Source organism: Micropterus dolomieu, linkage group LG06 (genome assembly GCF_021292245.1).
Source record: "Micropterus dolomieu isolate WLL.071019.BEF.003 ecotype Adirondacks linkage group LG06, ASM2129224v1, whole genome shotgun sequence".
NCBI lineage: Eukaryota > Metazoa > Chordata > Actinopteri > Centrarchiformes > Centrarchidae > Micropterus > Micropterus dolomieu.
This window is the reverse complement of record NC_060155.1, coordinates 7,816,610-7,833,016: the sequence shown is the minus strand read 5'-3', so window position 1 is coordinate 7,833,016 and position 16,407 is coordinate 7,816,610. Positions and strand designations below refer to the sequence as shown.

Below are 16,407 nucleotides of genomic sequence, written 5' to 3'. Positions count from 1 at the left end.
AAATATACCATTATCACCCTGCAAACCGGGCAGTTTTATAAAATCACTAAGAATCTACAGCTACACTGGTGTGTATTTGGTCACAAAAGTATTGAACAAATTGAAATTTTGACCTGATTATGGCAAGTCAGGGCATCACCAAAGTGATAAAAATTCAGTGTGAGGGGGATATCAACATCTGTACCAAATACTATGGCAATCCATTCAACAGCTGTCAAGAAATTTGACTCAAAACCACACTTGCACCAGAGTTTTCCTCTCCTCCTGGGGATTAACAAAACGATTAGGCTTCGTTCTCTGGGGACCATGAATGTCTGACAAGCTTCAAGCTTTTAGAAGGCGATCTCAGAATGAGGGACTGACTGGACATGCAAGGGATGCAATTGTTACTCACTACGTTTGAATGGTTGACCTCTGATGATTGTGCCTTTGTAATTAATGTACAGTAATAAGGGACAGTTTAAATTAAATATATTATTTTTGTTTTGATCCAGATCAAAACCAGGATTGGATTAGGTGATCTGATCTGATTTCAGAATTCTTTTTTTTCATTTGAACAACCCATTTTCAAGATTTGATCCAATCCGACAGCCGAAATCCAATCAGATTACTTTTTAACAACTGGGCCCAGGAGACAATGAATGTGTGTACACATTGTTGTGCCAACCTGTTAATGTTGAGATATTTCACAGGATAGGAGAAAATTCTACCTGCTGGTGGCAAAGTCAGTGGGATTTATCCTTTGGAAACCATGAATGTCAGTACAAAATTCTATGCATATTCATCCAGCGGTTGTTGAGATATTTCACTCAGGACCTGCCGACCAGCTAGGCTCCTCTCGTTGCTTAAAAACCTCAAGCTTCAACTCTCACATTGGTGTTGATTGAGATGAGTCCCTCCCTCCACCTTCGCTCTGAAGTGCTCTATCTAAGATAAGGCGCTATATAATGTAATTCATTATTATAATTACTATTAAACAGTAATCACATGAAAAGATATTCCCTCCAATCACAAAGAGCAGTCTCAATTACTGATGTGATATCTAACTTCTGGAAAAGTGAAACAAATGGACAGAGCTAAAAAGATTTAACTGCAGCAACTGCATGATTGTCTGGTCGTCTGCCTGGATGTAAAGAGACCATCCTTAGAAGCTATTTTATTATTGAAAGTTGAAGGATAATGGCATTCACTCACTGATGACTGCAGGTATGTTTAGTGGTGTCATAAAGGCTCATATCTCCTGAGCATTAGCAGGCAGGAAGATGCTCATGTTAATGCACACAGGATGGCGGCCTCATCAGAGAAGAACTGATATGTTGACAGATGTCTTGTATTACCTCTGGGTTGTTTGTACCATTACATCCTGAATGATTTACAGCACTCACATTGAAGAGCAGCTTTATCCTGTGAGGTCATTTATTATTGAGGACTGTTTGTGCTTCTGAAGACGCCTCAAAGCAGGAAGAGTTTGGCTTTTAACACAGAAGCAATGTCCTAAGAGGTCAAAGGTCATCCGGACTTCATTCCTCTGCTCCTGAAGGAAACAACAGCCTCTGTGTTTCATAACACAATGGACTTCTTAGGAGGAGTAGGCGCTGTCTGCTCTCAGAGAAAACACAGAGTAAGTGATTTGATGAGGAGGAACATTGTGATCAATACAGTTTTAGTTAATAATATTCAGTCAGAGGTTGATGACTTTTCAGCCCTGAATTACAGCTGTTCACTCTGTTATGCTTTTCCAGCAGCTTAGGTTAAGTTTGTAAAAGGTTTTAGAAGCTTTAGATGCAGACTAATAAATTACTTGAGGTTAGTGACTCCTTCTGGGAACAACCTCCCCGTCCTCGCTGTCACATATATCATCATTTTGTGATGTTCAGAGTCATCTTTGTGATGAAGTGCTGTTTATATTTCCGTCGGTATCTACTTTACTTCAGCTTCTGTCAACAACCTGTACTGCAACCAGTGAGTTCCTATGTTTCTCAGAATGACATTCAACATTCACCTGAAGAAATTGTTTTCAGCTGTCGCTTATATGTGAAGAGCAAAAAGCAGAGGAAATGCATGCCCCCCCGACTGTTATATCAGGTTATGATGCATTCATTTCCAAGCAACATTTTACTACAGTTACAGTTGGATGAGAGGGACCTATTTTTTTTAATACTATTTTATTTGCCACAATTCATGTCATTACAATTACCCAGAGCACAAAGTGTCATCACATTTGAGAAACTGGAGACATGAAATGTTTTTGTCCATAAAAGAGGACTTTTAATAATGATTTACAAAATAATAAATTTTCTGTCTATCAACTAATAATTTCAGCTCTATTTAAATATACTGCTGGGTAGTTAAATCAAGAATAAAGCATCATATTTAAAAAGTTCTCAGTCACATTTTCATTTGTAAAGTAAAGCTGTTAAATAATAGTGTTCCAATACTCCAGTCCAGCCTTCTATAGTTTACACTGACAACACATGGAACATGTTTATCTCTTTCTGCTCACCATCTTTTACAGTACATCAACTGCTCAGCATCACCATCATCAGGAGAAAGACCTCAATCTGGAGATTGATCACGCAACAAAAAATGGTGAGTGAGTTATCTAGTGTTCCTGTTGAGGGTTCATTAGGTGCCTAATGCACATCTAATCTGATTCTAGTTTTAAATCATTAAAAGCACAAAACAATATTGCTTCCCCTTAACAAAAACAGACTATGATTGAAGTTGAGCTTTCTCCTGTGATACAGTAACCTTGTTAGGAGCTACATATTATCCATAAAAAAAACAACCAATCATCAGGTCCTGCATTAGGTGTAATGTGATTGTACTGTAACTGGGAACTGATGTTATTTAAAAGTTTCCTGCTGACTCTGCAAAACCTGCATTGCCCTAACACCCATTTTTATTTAGAGTCAAAGGCAAGGAACTGTAAGAATAAAATACATGATTTATGAAGTATTATACAATACAATAATAAAATTTCACAATTAAAATAGAATACATGCTAATATTTAATTTAATGGATTATTATTTAGTTGATTTCTACTGGCAATAACATGGTTAAACATGGATTTCAAATGTTTGGGATGCATCAAAGTCTAAAGAAATGTACATGTGAAAAGGTGTAAATCTGTTACTCATATGAATAGCAAATTTATGTGTGAAAAAAACATTTGCCCCTTTTTATTTTCAATAAATGTTCAGATTTTCTATTGAATTCTGTCAATTCCTTTGTGTGTATGTACATACATACACCAAAACCACAGTATCTTCTAATATCTAAGTATTTTAATGTGAGATCTGGGCCAGGTGGGATTATATTGTACTGGGGAGATGATGTTTGAATGTAACCTGCCACAAACGACAGCAGTGAGATAAAATACATGGTGTCTAAACACTATTCCACTCAAATGTAGTAAAAGTGGGGGAAAGGGGGAGATATTCATGTAAAATTGTACCAGTAGGCATATCTTATGTATTAAAATCCACCTCTGCCTTCACAATTTACACAAATACATTAAATATCTTATTGGCTGCATTGTCACTGCAGGTTAACAGGACCACAGAAGATAGGACCCAAATGGAGGAAGAGCTTATGAAGTTCGGTCATTTTATTAACATAGGGAGGTAAAGGCAAGGAATAAAGAAAGTAGGCCAGTAAATATGATGAGTGGCTGAGGAGTGAATGAGATGCCGGTGGGGTAGATGAATGGGAAAGTCCAGGTGATGAGGAAAGGAGAGAAAGTCCGAGGACATCTGGTGGACAGCAAGAGAATGGCAGGTCTGGGGAGTTGAAGGAAAGAAAATTGCCTGCAAGCAATTTTTATATCAAGAACAAAAACCAATTGTTAAACCTCTCTCAGCTGAAAACAATATGCAACCACAAATAATCACAAAATCTGGCTCTCTTCCGTTGCACATTGTGAAAGACATCTGTTTAACTTTCTTTCTTTTTATAGGCTACTATATTTTAAAGCTTTAGTTATTAGTTAGCCTACAAGTAAAATGTTTTGTGTAGGGTTTTTATTTGTAATTCTACATTGTGATATTTCTACTTTAACTTTAAGCCCATGACTTCTTCCACCGCTGTGTTTTGTAGCCTATTGTTCATTGTTAAAGGGTTTTTTTGGGGGGGGGGGCTGCACACACACTTCTTGACAGACTTCACATACATGTACAGTTATGGCCCTTCTGTCATAAAAGCATCTTTATGACTTCTGACGGTGTTTTAAGATTTATGTTGAATTTTAAATCTCAGTGCTGATCAGTCAGTGATGGTGTCTGGCGGAGGATGTCGTGGTAGCGGGTGACGACAGGGGGCGCTCTGTGTGTCCGTCAGATGAAGGAGGCGCTGCCAACATGGCGTCTTCAGTGACTGGACCGCTGCTGTTGTGTTTAGCATCATTTTCTTTGCAAAGAAGCTCTTCCAGATTTTTATCTGAGCCCTGTTACAAACCCATCAGCGACAACATATCAGACTATGTCAAGTAAGTGACGAGAAAAGGGGCGTTTTCTACCGAGTTTAATCGCTTAGACTTGTTGTTTACCTCAACGATAACCCTCAGTTGTGATTTGGAGGTTTCACATAAAAAGTTAATGTTATGGAGTATATTAGTTAGAGATGAACCGTGTTTCACGCATGGTTTCACAGACTTATACAGTCCTATTAGTATAACGCTGGTAGCAAACGTTAGCTTAGTTATAAATTCTGTGAAGATCACATGAGCATTATTAACATATGGGCTTCCGGGAGTTCAGGTTTGTTTTCTGTACTTGCTACTTTTACTATATTGTAATGTCTATCATTATTCATTATTTTATATGTATCTCTATATATTGTTTTTTTATTAATGGGATTTGCCTGATCAAGTGGAAATTTAATGTATAATGCAATAAAATCTTTAAAAAGTAATAATTTTACACATTGTGGAAACATCAGTATAGGACAATGTTTAGCTTAGTATTTCAACTGTTTATTCACTAATTTCAGCTAATTATTTGAACAATATACTACTACTGCTATATTATTATGTGGTATCAACATTGGTACCAATCATGAGGACCAATGTTACATAATAAAAATGCCAGTAGGGGTATCATAAAAGTAACAGTATCACAGGGAATGGAAACATTTTTCATGCCTTTTCTGCACAGCTGGCTGCGTAATTATTTTCAATGTGGAAAAAGATCCATTAAAGTAATCAAAATCCCTTTAGATGATCCCTAACTGATTATCTGTAATTATACTAAATTTGCAATTAGTTGTAATCAGCAAAATCAAATTAATTAGATTAAATGTATTTAATGACTCTTTGCTTTTTTTTACTTTGTGACTCTAAAAACTAAAAATTATAGCTGATGTAAAGAATCAGAAGGAGCTTTATTGCCAAGTAGTGTTTTACACATAAGAGGAATTTGCTTTGGTGATAAGGTACTACATGTAGACAAACATTTACATAAATAAATGTAGAAATATATGAATATGGAATAAACAAATGCATGTTATAAGAATAATAAAAGAATAGAGAAAAATAATACAACTTTTTGTGAAATTGTGAAACTTTTTGTGGCATTGTGAATTGAAATGTTCTCTATATTAACACAGATTTTCTGTTCCTCTGTTATTACTAGTAACATTACTGTGGTTCTTCCTCAAAAGTACCAATCGCTCGGATTTCTCTTGCGTGTATTAATAATCACTGTTAGATATGAGTCTCATCTTTACATTTTTTTAGGACACGGGCGCGCCCACACGAGTATGTGAAGGTGTCAGACCTTCCTCTGTCCTGGGACTGGAGGAACGTCAAGGGGAAGAATTATGTGAGCGTCACACGGAACCAGCACATCCCCCAGTACTGTGGGTCCTGCTGGGCCATGGGAGCCACCAGTGCACTAGCTGGTAAACATGGCAACAGAGGGAGGGATGGTGGAGGGAGGAAACAAAATAGAAGAATAGAGGGATGGATGTATATAAGATGGGATTGATATTATTATGTGGATTTAAAATATATTTATTATTACACAGTTTGTAATATGGATATTATATTGTGCAGGTTTTATGGATTACAGAGTATCGCATTAGTGTGGCAGCAGTGTCACAGTGGGCTTGGGGAGCAGCATCCAGCACATACCAGCAGACAGGCAAGAGACAGAAAAGACTGTGAGTTTACCATTTCAACATGGTCATATTTGTTATTGTTATTCTTTAATCCAAGACCGTATCAACATTAAGCGTGGAGGAACGTGGCCGTCGGCCTACCTGTCAGTCCAGAACGTGATAGACTGTGGGCGGGCGGGCTCTTGTTATGGAGGAGATCACCTGAGAGTCTACGCCTACGCACACATGAAAGGCATTCCTGATGAAACCTGCAACAACTACCAGGCCAAAAACCAAAGTAAAAAACATTCAACTTCTATCTTTTTGAGTCTGACCACTCTTTCTGCTGTTAATTTATACTATATGACCAAAAGTTTATGTTTGTTCTGGGGCCTTCTTTTCTTGATGGTTTGGGCTGGACCCCTTAATGCTACAGCACTAAGATTTCCAGCAGTTCAATTTTAAATTAAAGCGTGCTTCCAACTTTGTCCCATCAATTTGACGAAGGCCCCTTCCTGTTTCAACACGACAACACCCCCCTGCTCAATGCCTGGTCCATAAATAAATGGCTGTATCAGTTTGGTGTGGAAGAACTTGAAGTGTCCATCCATCATATTCAGGATGAACTGGAACACCGACTGCCAGCCAGGCCTAATCCCACACCTCACTAATGCTCCTGTGACTTATGAGTTTGGATTGAGGCATTCAACAGTCTCACATGTGTGTAATGGTTTGGTGTCCACGTATTATACTGTATATAGTGAATATCCATTTTAGTGGGAAAAACATTCAAACACAGCTCAATAGGGATGTGTTGTTGTCAAGTGATGACTTGTAGTGTTTTTATATATATATATATACATTTGTCAAATGGAGGAGGTACTGTTTTTTGGAAAGAAATATAATAAATAGGATTTTAGGGAATAGGTAAAATGCAACTAACATTGTGGGTTTCAGTGTTTTCTGCAGCTGCACTGAGTCTCAAACCAAACAAATGTTCAAAATCACAGCGCTTTACATCACACTACAACAGTACACTGGAAAATTTACATTGAAATTAATTGTACTTAAATTTTGTGTTGCACTGCACTGTAAATCGTAATAACTAATCTTCTCCGTTTGTTTTAGAGTGTGAGCAGTTTAATCAGTGTGGCACGTGCTCCTTCTTTGAATCGTGTGCTGTTGTCAAGAACTACACTGTGTGGAAAGTGGGAGACTACGGAGAAGTTTCTGGAAGAGATGAAATGAAAGCTGAAATTTATATCAACGGGCCCATCAGGTAGAGTAAGTCGTACTCCCAAGTCATTTATACATATTATTCCACCTACACCCTCCGTGTGAAATAAGAGATTCAGCCTCAACTTTTCACAATGCAATTCTTAATCATAGTCAAGTTTTTATTAGTAGATACATATTTAATAATTCTCAAAACCTTTGGGAAACGTAACGGCGCTGAGTGTAATTTTAATAATTTAAGTCTTAAAATTCAGTAAATTATAGGAATTTAAAGTTTTAAAGTATTAATCTTATATTTTACATATACATAGTATTCACCACTTTAATTAACATCGCTGAGCTTTATGTCACAGAACAATTTACCGATGTTCTTTTCCTCATCCTGTCCATTTATAGTTTAACGTTCTCCATTAGCTGTTCTGGCTTTGACTGCTTTTATATTGTCTTTAAATTAATGCCGTGCAGTATTAACAAGGTCTTAAAGTCTTCACTTTACTTTTTTACGTACGTGTTGGATGAAACTTTTCAAATATTTTTTATTAGTTGTCATTTGAAATATTTGGGATAAAATAAGTGTTAATAACATTGTCACATAAAGAGAAGCGCCGATATGAGCTAATTGCAGATAAATCCGTATCAGCCGATAAAAGTTCATTAAAAAATAAAAATGGAGAGACCCTTCAGTCATGTTGTGAGTGTTGTTGTTGCATAGTTTGTCCACTAGAGGGTGCTTTGCAACTACACTTTATAAGGAAGTGGACATTGTGACGTCGCCCATTGGTTTGTGGTCTACTGTTTTGAAGCCTCGGAGAGGGTGGCGCGAACTACCTTTGTTAGCAAAGTGCATCCGTAATTCAGTTAACTGTGATACTACTCGATTTGGGTCGCCTGATTGATAGGTCACCATGGTAGCGACCAATAGCCACGCCCTTAAGCATCCCCAGCTTTATCGTCAATTTTCCTCTTAATGGGACGATAATATGCTTAATGAATGCCATGCTGCGTTGAAGAAGACTTGAAACTAGTGACTGAGACCGCGAGGAATAGACAATTCTTTTTGCAACCAATGGAGTCGCTTCCCGCCTGTCGTTGCAGGTTTAAAGCATTTCCGCAGTGGCTTCTCTTTTCTGCTGTTTGTTGGCAACACACATTTTTGGAACGCCATAAATCCACCACCAAACACAGCATTCAGCTGTACTTGTGTTCAACTTACTAATTATAACATTAAATAATGGTTATTTTTAAACTGCCGGTCCTGCTTTTACTGCCGAAATGCTCACATTTCTCTCAATCACCACATTTTCAAGATAATGTGAAAATCAAACAAAAAGCGAGGTGTTTAAGATTTGGCTGCAGCTGATTGAAGGACTTCAGAAACTCTTTACTCTGTCTTTCAGTTGTGCCCTGATGGCCACCGACAGCCTGGAGGAATACTCTGGAGGGATCTTCTCAGAGTTTCACGTCCTGTCTATGCCGAATCACATCGTGTCTGTGGCTGGTTGGGGTGTGGCGGAGGGCGGGACCGAGTACTGGATCGTCAGAAACTCCTGGGGAGAGTTTTGGGTTGGTCTCTCTCGCTCTGCAACACACCCTACCTGCTCAGCTGGCTCACCTTGACATTAAACACCTCTCTAGCTACAATTTGAACACTTCACTCCTTTGCAAGTCAAGGATTCAGTCTTATCTCACTCTTATCCGTTCCGTTTGTTTCAGACAGGAACAGCTAGTGTTTTTAAGAAGTCATTTTCATTGATGTTGTGTTTTGTGCATTCAGAATAAATAATATTTATTTTGTTTTGTTTTCAGGGAGAACACGGCTGGGCAAAAATAGTTACCAGTGCCTATAAAGGACGAAAAGGCAATTGGTTCAACCTGGGTATTGAGAAAAACTGTGCATATGGAGACCCTATTGTAACGTAGATTCCTAATAAACTGATAGAAAGACTCAACTAGTTTTGTTGTTCATAATAGTTCAACATTTTAGGAAATAGGTTTTTTGTATAGTTGAAACCGAAAGTTATTTGGGGTTTTTTTTGCCAAACTATTTCTTGGATGGGAGCAGTAACCTCCTGGAGTCTCAGCTGGTTGCCAGGCAACTAGTTCAGGCCAAGAAATAGTTTGTCCCACCACTTCCTGTAAAACCACAGGGTGTCATTTCTACACTTTGTTTTTTGTACGGAATTAACAAAGTAGAGGTAAAATCTTCATTGCTCTAGAGGTTCTGGTTTGTGCATTTCTTTAGCTTTGAACAGAGCCATGCTAGCTGTTTCCAGTCTTTATGCTAAGCTAAGCTATAAGGCTGCTGGTTCCAGCTACATATTTTCCTTATGGAGAGGAAAATATAAGACTAATGAATAAGATTATTTCCTAAAATATCAAACTATTCCTTTAAGTTAAAGGAGGAATGATTAGCTCCATTTTGATGTCTGCTCATGTTAAACCTGTCATCAACGCATTCATTTTTCATAATTCATAGAAACACACATGTAAAAGCTTATTGGAGCAGCATATTAAAGTAATTTTAGAACTATCCACATGGATTTTACAAGCTCGAGCACATTCAGACACTAATTTTAAATAAATATTCTGGTCAGTAAATCATTTCTGATGCCTGGCAAGGTCCGAAAATGCAACCTGGACAGACATTATTTCAATTTTAAGCTCAAAATAAGTCTGCAAAAACTGCAGGCTCTTCATTTCCAATCCATTATCATACATTTCTAAGGAAACTATTTATTCCTTGAAACAGCCGGTGAGCTGAGTCACACGTTTAAATTCACCTGTGGTGAAACCACATTGGCAGGGCTCAGGAAAGGGGATATTATACACATTTTTCACATTGCATAACATCTGCACAAACCTGACTCATATGGAAATGTATCCTTGTCGCCTTCATTTGTTATTCTAATGACTGCATGGATCAGTGTTTACTGCAGATTTGTATAAAAGAGGGACATTAAGGACACTGAGGTCATGTCCTCCCCTATTTTTTTTTCTTTTCAGACATTTTAGGTTTTTGCAACCTAAGCAGAACTTCCTATCCTTCCTTCCTACAAATAAAAACTGCCTCATGGTCAATGTTATTGTTTTTAGACTCAGCTGTTTAATAATATTGTGTAGAACTTGTATTTATCAACATCTAAGTGCTGTTTCAAAGCCTTTTCCACAATGCCAGCAATACAATTCTTGATTTGTTTATTTATTTATTAATGTTTGGTGCGGTTGGTGATGTTCTGTATGTTTCCTTGAAAATACTTGAAAAGAACAAAGTCAACAATTAATTGATCCAAGTATCTCTTATGTTGCCTGATATACAGTATTTTATTCCTCTGTGCCATGGAGCTCTATCAGCTCTTGTCAACTGAAAACACATCAGAGAGCTCAGTGTTGCACTGGGTGACATGTTTCTTCATTATAATGAACACACACTGTAGTTCTTTTGAATCAATCAGTCAATCAATGCACTGTCCTGATGCTGTACAGACTCACTAGAGTACCAAATGTGTATCAATCTGAAAATAGTCCCCAACAAATGCGCTATTTTTTCCTTTTTGAGTAACATTTGCTAAAAATAGAGTGTACATTAGTAAATTTAGGAAATTATTAAACTTTTTTTTTTTAAATGAGACTAGAGTATTTATGACCCATTTAAAGATTTACCTCTGAATGGCAAATCAATGGGAATGGGGTTGAGATACACAGACAGGGAAGAGAAGTCAGAAAGTATTGAGAGACACTAGTTTTAGTCTGTTTTAATGGCATTTGTTGACAATAACACTAGGGTAGAGTATTACCACACTTATCCTTAGAATAATATTTACATTTACATTTACTCATTTAGCAGAGGTAACCAAGGCCTGTACCAGAAGCTGGGTGGCATATTGTGATTTTTCTGATGTTGAATAGAGCAAAGCGGCACGCCCGAGAGACAGCAGCAACATGGTCTGAAAAGGACAGCTGGTCATCAATCATATTATATGCAGTTATTATAATTTCCCCATTAGCATTAAAGGAAATGTAGGTTTGTTTGACCTACTAGGCAGCAAAGATTACGCTACCACAGGTAAAGTAACTCTGGTAGGCAGTCTGGCCTCTCATAAAGCTTTAGCTCTGTGTGTAATTTACATGCAGCCTGTTACAGCTTTTGAGTCGGCATGAGGCCGCACAGATTTGGACCACTCTTTTTCTGTTGTTGTTGTTGTTGTTGTTGTTTTAGTCTTTTACCCTTTTAAGGGTGATAAAAATCTCACAACTATAAAGTTGTATACAATTAAAGTAGTGTACAATGAAAACTCAATTGGAAGTAGATTCATCCAAAATAAACATCACAAACATGAAAGAAAACATCAAAATAGGCAAATAAAACTGCTAAAATATCTACATGCATCCTTTTTTTCCATTAATACACACAAACATTAATGTCTGTTACAGTCGAGACTATGGGAAGATATCAACAACAAGCTATATCATAAATACATTTAAATGTACTGCATATATTCAATGTATTTATTGTCTCTGTACTCTGTACTTTGAATTAATGTACTAGGAGTCATTGTGCTCCTACAGTGATATGAATATATTTACACTCCTTCAAAATAAAAGTTAAAATAATTTAACAGTTAACTGAATACACTTCCTGGGGGGGATTTGGACTCATGACCTCAGTATGTGTCAAATCTTGGCTGCAGCCCTGGAAAGAAATCAGTATTTTAGTAAACAATTTTGCATGACAACAAGGACCACAACCTTTTAACGTTTTATTTCCTAACATAAAAGTCTAAATTGTGTTTTAAAGCCCTGTCAATGGTGCCAGGATGTAAATACTGACTAATAGCCTAATAATCTGACATTAGCATAAAATTTTTGCAGTTTTAGATTTTAAGGTCCCCCAAGGTTGCTATCCCTCCAAATTTTCAGAATAACCTTCTGAGTACATGACCTCGGTGTCCCCAATGGTGGCTAAGACCCTGACTGTGAATTAAATCAGGATTTTTAGTATAAAAGAGTGTGAACCGTGTTGCTTGGTTGTTTCAAAGGAGAGATTATAAGACGGGAGACGGTTGTTATACTTTGATCCCAGATAGTTCTGATAATATCACTAGTGTTATAGATGCATTAAAGAGTATAAGGGATGCGTTTGGTCAATCTGAGGGAGCTGGATGGTCAGCAAATACTTGGTTACAAAATCAGTTAGGACCAGTGGGAGCATTGGTGGTTCAGATTTTGGTAGCAGCCTTTGTTGATGTTTTGCCTGGGGAGAACACTCAGATGCCTTTGTTAACTATGGCTGATTCAGATGGAGATGATGAAGTGGAACCAGATGAAGTAATGATGGAAAGATATCCATTTTAATGTTTAATGTTGTTGTATTTTCATACATTGAGGTTTTAATTTTCATGTGTTATTTTGCAACAATATACTGGTTGGTGTTTTCTTTTCTTCCAGAGTATATGGGGATGTACAGATGGGGATTCAAATACTCAAACAAGGACAATATGAATGGACTCTGGACAAGGATGGTGTGGAAACGTCTGGATTGCATCGACACTACACTGGAAGTCGTCACTGCTGGGGAGCTGCAGTGGAATACCTTCCTATGTCTGCTTTGATATAGATATGAATACATATGTGAATGAATAATACTTAATTAACAATCATATTCTTTTTGTGTTAACTGTGTAAAGACTTATACTTTCACTTAGGGAGTTAATATTTGGGGACCTCAGGTTTTTTTCTTTTTCTTGATGCTTAGGGATGTAGGGTCTAGGCAGGGAAAGGTCCGTTGGAGGGTCCGATGGGTTGACTAGCCTGAATTCGGACATTGTTTTGATTTGTTTAATTTCCTGAGGTTTTCACATGTATTGGCTAAACCATATCTCTGCATTGACTGATAAAGATGTCTTTTATTAATTGGACTGGAGTACCATGCGTGGCCGCCTAAGGCAGAGGGGCCGTGAGAAAATTTTCCTGTCTAGATTGTCTTGGAGGGAATTTGGAATGAAGGCTGCCGGACAGGTTTTTCGTTCTCACACTCCATAAAGTTGATATGTTGTTAAAAATGATATTGCAAGAAGCATGTGTTGGAGAAATTGATCTCTTTTTGTTTTTCGAGACTCAATTAAGTCTCGTAGGGGGGAATATGTGGTGTATAACATATGTGCATGTGACCATTACAGTTTAAAATAACACTCTAGTAGCTGGACAGAGGTTCAGTGAACTCTGGACAGAGGCTCAGTGAACTCTTAAGGGGGAGTAATGATTGATGGGTGTGTAAAGAGTGAACCCTCCTATGGAATTTGACCTCTGACCCAGTGTTAGGGGGAGTAGTGATTAGTGTTTATGAAGTGATTTCTCCGTGGTTTATCAGTTTCACTCAACCAAGTTATGAATTCGAAGGGCAGATTATAACTCTTCATGTCCTCATCGTCTGTTGTTAGTGGAACAAAAAGCCAGGCTGCACATCTGGAGTTTTGAATCTCCATCCTGTTTGGTTTCTAGAGACAAAAAGGTTTCTTCATGATGGTGTGGTGTATAACATATGTGCATTTGACCATTACAGTTTAAAATAACACTCTAGCAGCTGGATAGAGGCTCAGTGAACTCTTAAGGGGAAGTAATGATTGATGGGTGTGTAAAGAGTGAACCCTCCTATGGAATTTGACCTCTGACCCAGTGATAGGGGGAGTAGAGATTAGTGTGTATGAAGGGACTGAACCCTTCTATGGTGTCTAACAGATGTTTACACTTATCCTACAGCACTGTGCCCTTATATGTTATTTAGCAGATACCTAAACATGAGTGGCCATCGGGCTGGGTCACTCTCCAAGCTGCTGCAGAGCTTGTAATTGATGCTGAATTCCTTGATGTAATAAACTTTTATGATCAAGAACGGTGTCAAGCGGATTTCTTCTCAACACATCATCGCAGCATTGTTGTTCGGACACCACAATGGCAAATCATAAGTGGGAAAACTGAGATGCCTTTGCCTTTAATCACACTGTCATGCGTCTTTTCCCCTGCTGCTGCTGCTGCTGCTGCTGCAGTGCTCTACTTTTTCCCTCCTGCAAGAATCAGATCTTACACTGGATGTCTGCTGCTGGAGCAAATGTTTAAGGGTCAGGGTGAAGGACAGGACAGGAGTAAAGAGGCGTAAAGTTGCTCCTCCTCTTCGCACGTGAAAGCAGAACATGTATGGCCTCTAAACTAACTGGTTTAGCAGGTAAGACTTTCGTCAGAGCCATTTCATGGGTGAATCAAATTCCTCCCTGGTTTCCATAGATGCACACGCATGCCAGTCTCCTGGTGATTAGATTTCTGCTCTCATAATCACTTAATCCCAGTTGTCCCATAGTTTGTGGCATCTTTCAATTTGTTAGTACAGAAGCCAGGTTCTCTCATCACTGATCAGAACAGTATTTATCAATAGTTTTGTACTTTACAGACTGATAACTTGGATCTTTTAGTTTAGAAGTTTTAGTACTCCTGTTTTTTTTAGTCTCTGTCTCGCTCCCGCTGAACTCCACCTCCACCTGTCCTCGCCTCCGCGCGCACACGCACAAACACGACGGTCAATTTAGCAGGTGTAAGGGACACAAACACCGGAAGTTGGCTGATTTTGCTTTTAAGTTGAGTTTAATTGGCCGCCGCTGGATAAAAAGAATGTTACATAAGTTGAACGATTTACATGAGTGTAAATGAATCTTCTAAACAGCAGGTGTTAAACATTTGACAAACCGCAAATTGACAGGCAACATGTCTTCTCCTTAAAGATCCATTTTTATTAGCCACAACCAGTGTTGGGAAGTATAAGTAGGCTACAAATTTGACATATAAATGTTAAATTCTATTATGGGCTATAACTGTCTTCATGTTTCATACATGTTGAGTAATAATTAAAGGTACTGGCCTTAAAATCTTACTTCATTACTTAAAGGTAGGCCTATAAATGTCAGCAAAATGTTACCCACTTGAAGTTTTAAAAGTAAAAATACTGATTGAAGTTTGAATACTTTATGATTGTACACTACATTATTGGATCATGATTACTCATGTATTGATGTAGGCCTAAATAGAAGATAAGATAGAACTTTATTTATCCTGTGGGACATTGTTGTGCAGCATTTGCAGTACAAAATAGGAAAGAGTGCAAATAAATAATATCATTAAAGGTACAAGTATAAACATATTGATAAACATATATCCACTAATCCAAAATATACAAAATTCCCAAAAATATAAAGAAGGAAAGGTTGATTATTGGTGTGTTGTACATAGATATGTATGAGAAGTGGCACATATTGTAGCTATGTATGTACAATGTCAGTCTCAACAATAGGTAAGTGTATTTGGTGAATTAAAATGTCCAATGATTATGTTCATGATATTACATATTATGTTGTACAATGGCACCATTTACTGTTGTAGATTGTCGATAAGGATGCATTTTAAACTCACATGTTGTGGATGTAAAATTTTTATCATCAAATTAATAGCTGTCAAATAAATGCAGGCCTGTGGCATTTTTGATGGCTGCCTCATGTGATGGTGCGCATTGTTTTGTATTTATTGCTTGCTATTTCAGGGTTTTCTCTTTGGCAATAAACATGACTGAATCCCATCTGAAAAAATCAGCATTAAATAGAAATAGCCTACTCAGGTAAAGTACAAGTATCATAAAATTGTACAGTAGGCCTATTTGAGTAGGCCTACTTAGTTAGCCTACCAAAAACAAAACCACATGCCTTTGATTTGAAAAACGATCTCCGGAAATGTTTCCAGCTTGACGGGTGAGGAGCTGAGAGGAGCTGAGGTCGAGAATCAGCGGCAGGTTGCTCCCCTCTCACCACAAGCAGGGGACAATTTAAACTTTTTTTTTAAATCTCGTATTGTGAATCACCTCCACACGGACCCTTTTTATTTTATCTGGCGCAGCCTCAGAGCAACTTGCCATGAGCATCACACGGCTGGAGACCTAAAACAGTCGGGTCTGGAAGAGGGGAGAAGATGCCTCATGGACCGCTCCATCACCGCCAGTGCGCCAATTCAGGGCATCCCAAACGCCGAATAACAAAGAA

General features: G+C 37.9%; 1 protein-coding gene across 1 annotated transcript; it reads left to right on the top strand.

The window, feature by feature from the left end:
* The first annotated feature begins 4,303 nt into the window (after positions 1-4,303).
* Positions 4,304-9,282, top strand: LOC123972659 (cathepsin Z). The gene is made up of 6 exons (XM_046052227.1): positions 4,304-4,487; positions 5,736-5,899; positions 6,216-6,395; positions 7,226-7,376; positions 8,731-8,896; positions 9,140-9,282. The coding sequence occupies exons 1-6, from the start codon at positions 4,360-4,362 to the stop codon at positions 9,251-9,253; spliced, it is 903 nt and encodes a 300-aa protein (XP_045908183.1). The 5' UTR covers positions 4,304-4,359; the 3' UTR covers positions 9,254-9,282.
* Positions 9,283-16,407: the final 7,125 nt, after the last annotated feature.

What these genes read in the sequence shown, in the direction of transcription:
- LOC123972659 (XM_046052227.1), top strand. Translation starts at nt 4,360, where the DNA reads ATGGCGTCTTCAGTGACTGGACCGCTGCTGTTGTGTTTAGCATCATTT. An exon ending in CTACCAGGCCAAAAACCAAA is followed by an intron (nt 6,396 to 7,225) that starts GTAAAAAACATT and finishes CGTTTGTTTTAG; the next exon opens with AGTGTGAGCAGTTTAATCAG. An exon ending in TATATCAACGGGCCCATCAG is followed by an intron (nt 7,377 to 8,730) that starts GTAGAGTAAGTC and finishes TCTGTCTTTCAG; the next exon opens with TTGTGCCCTGATGGCCACCG.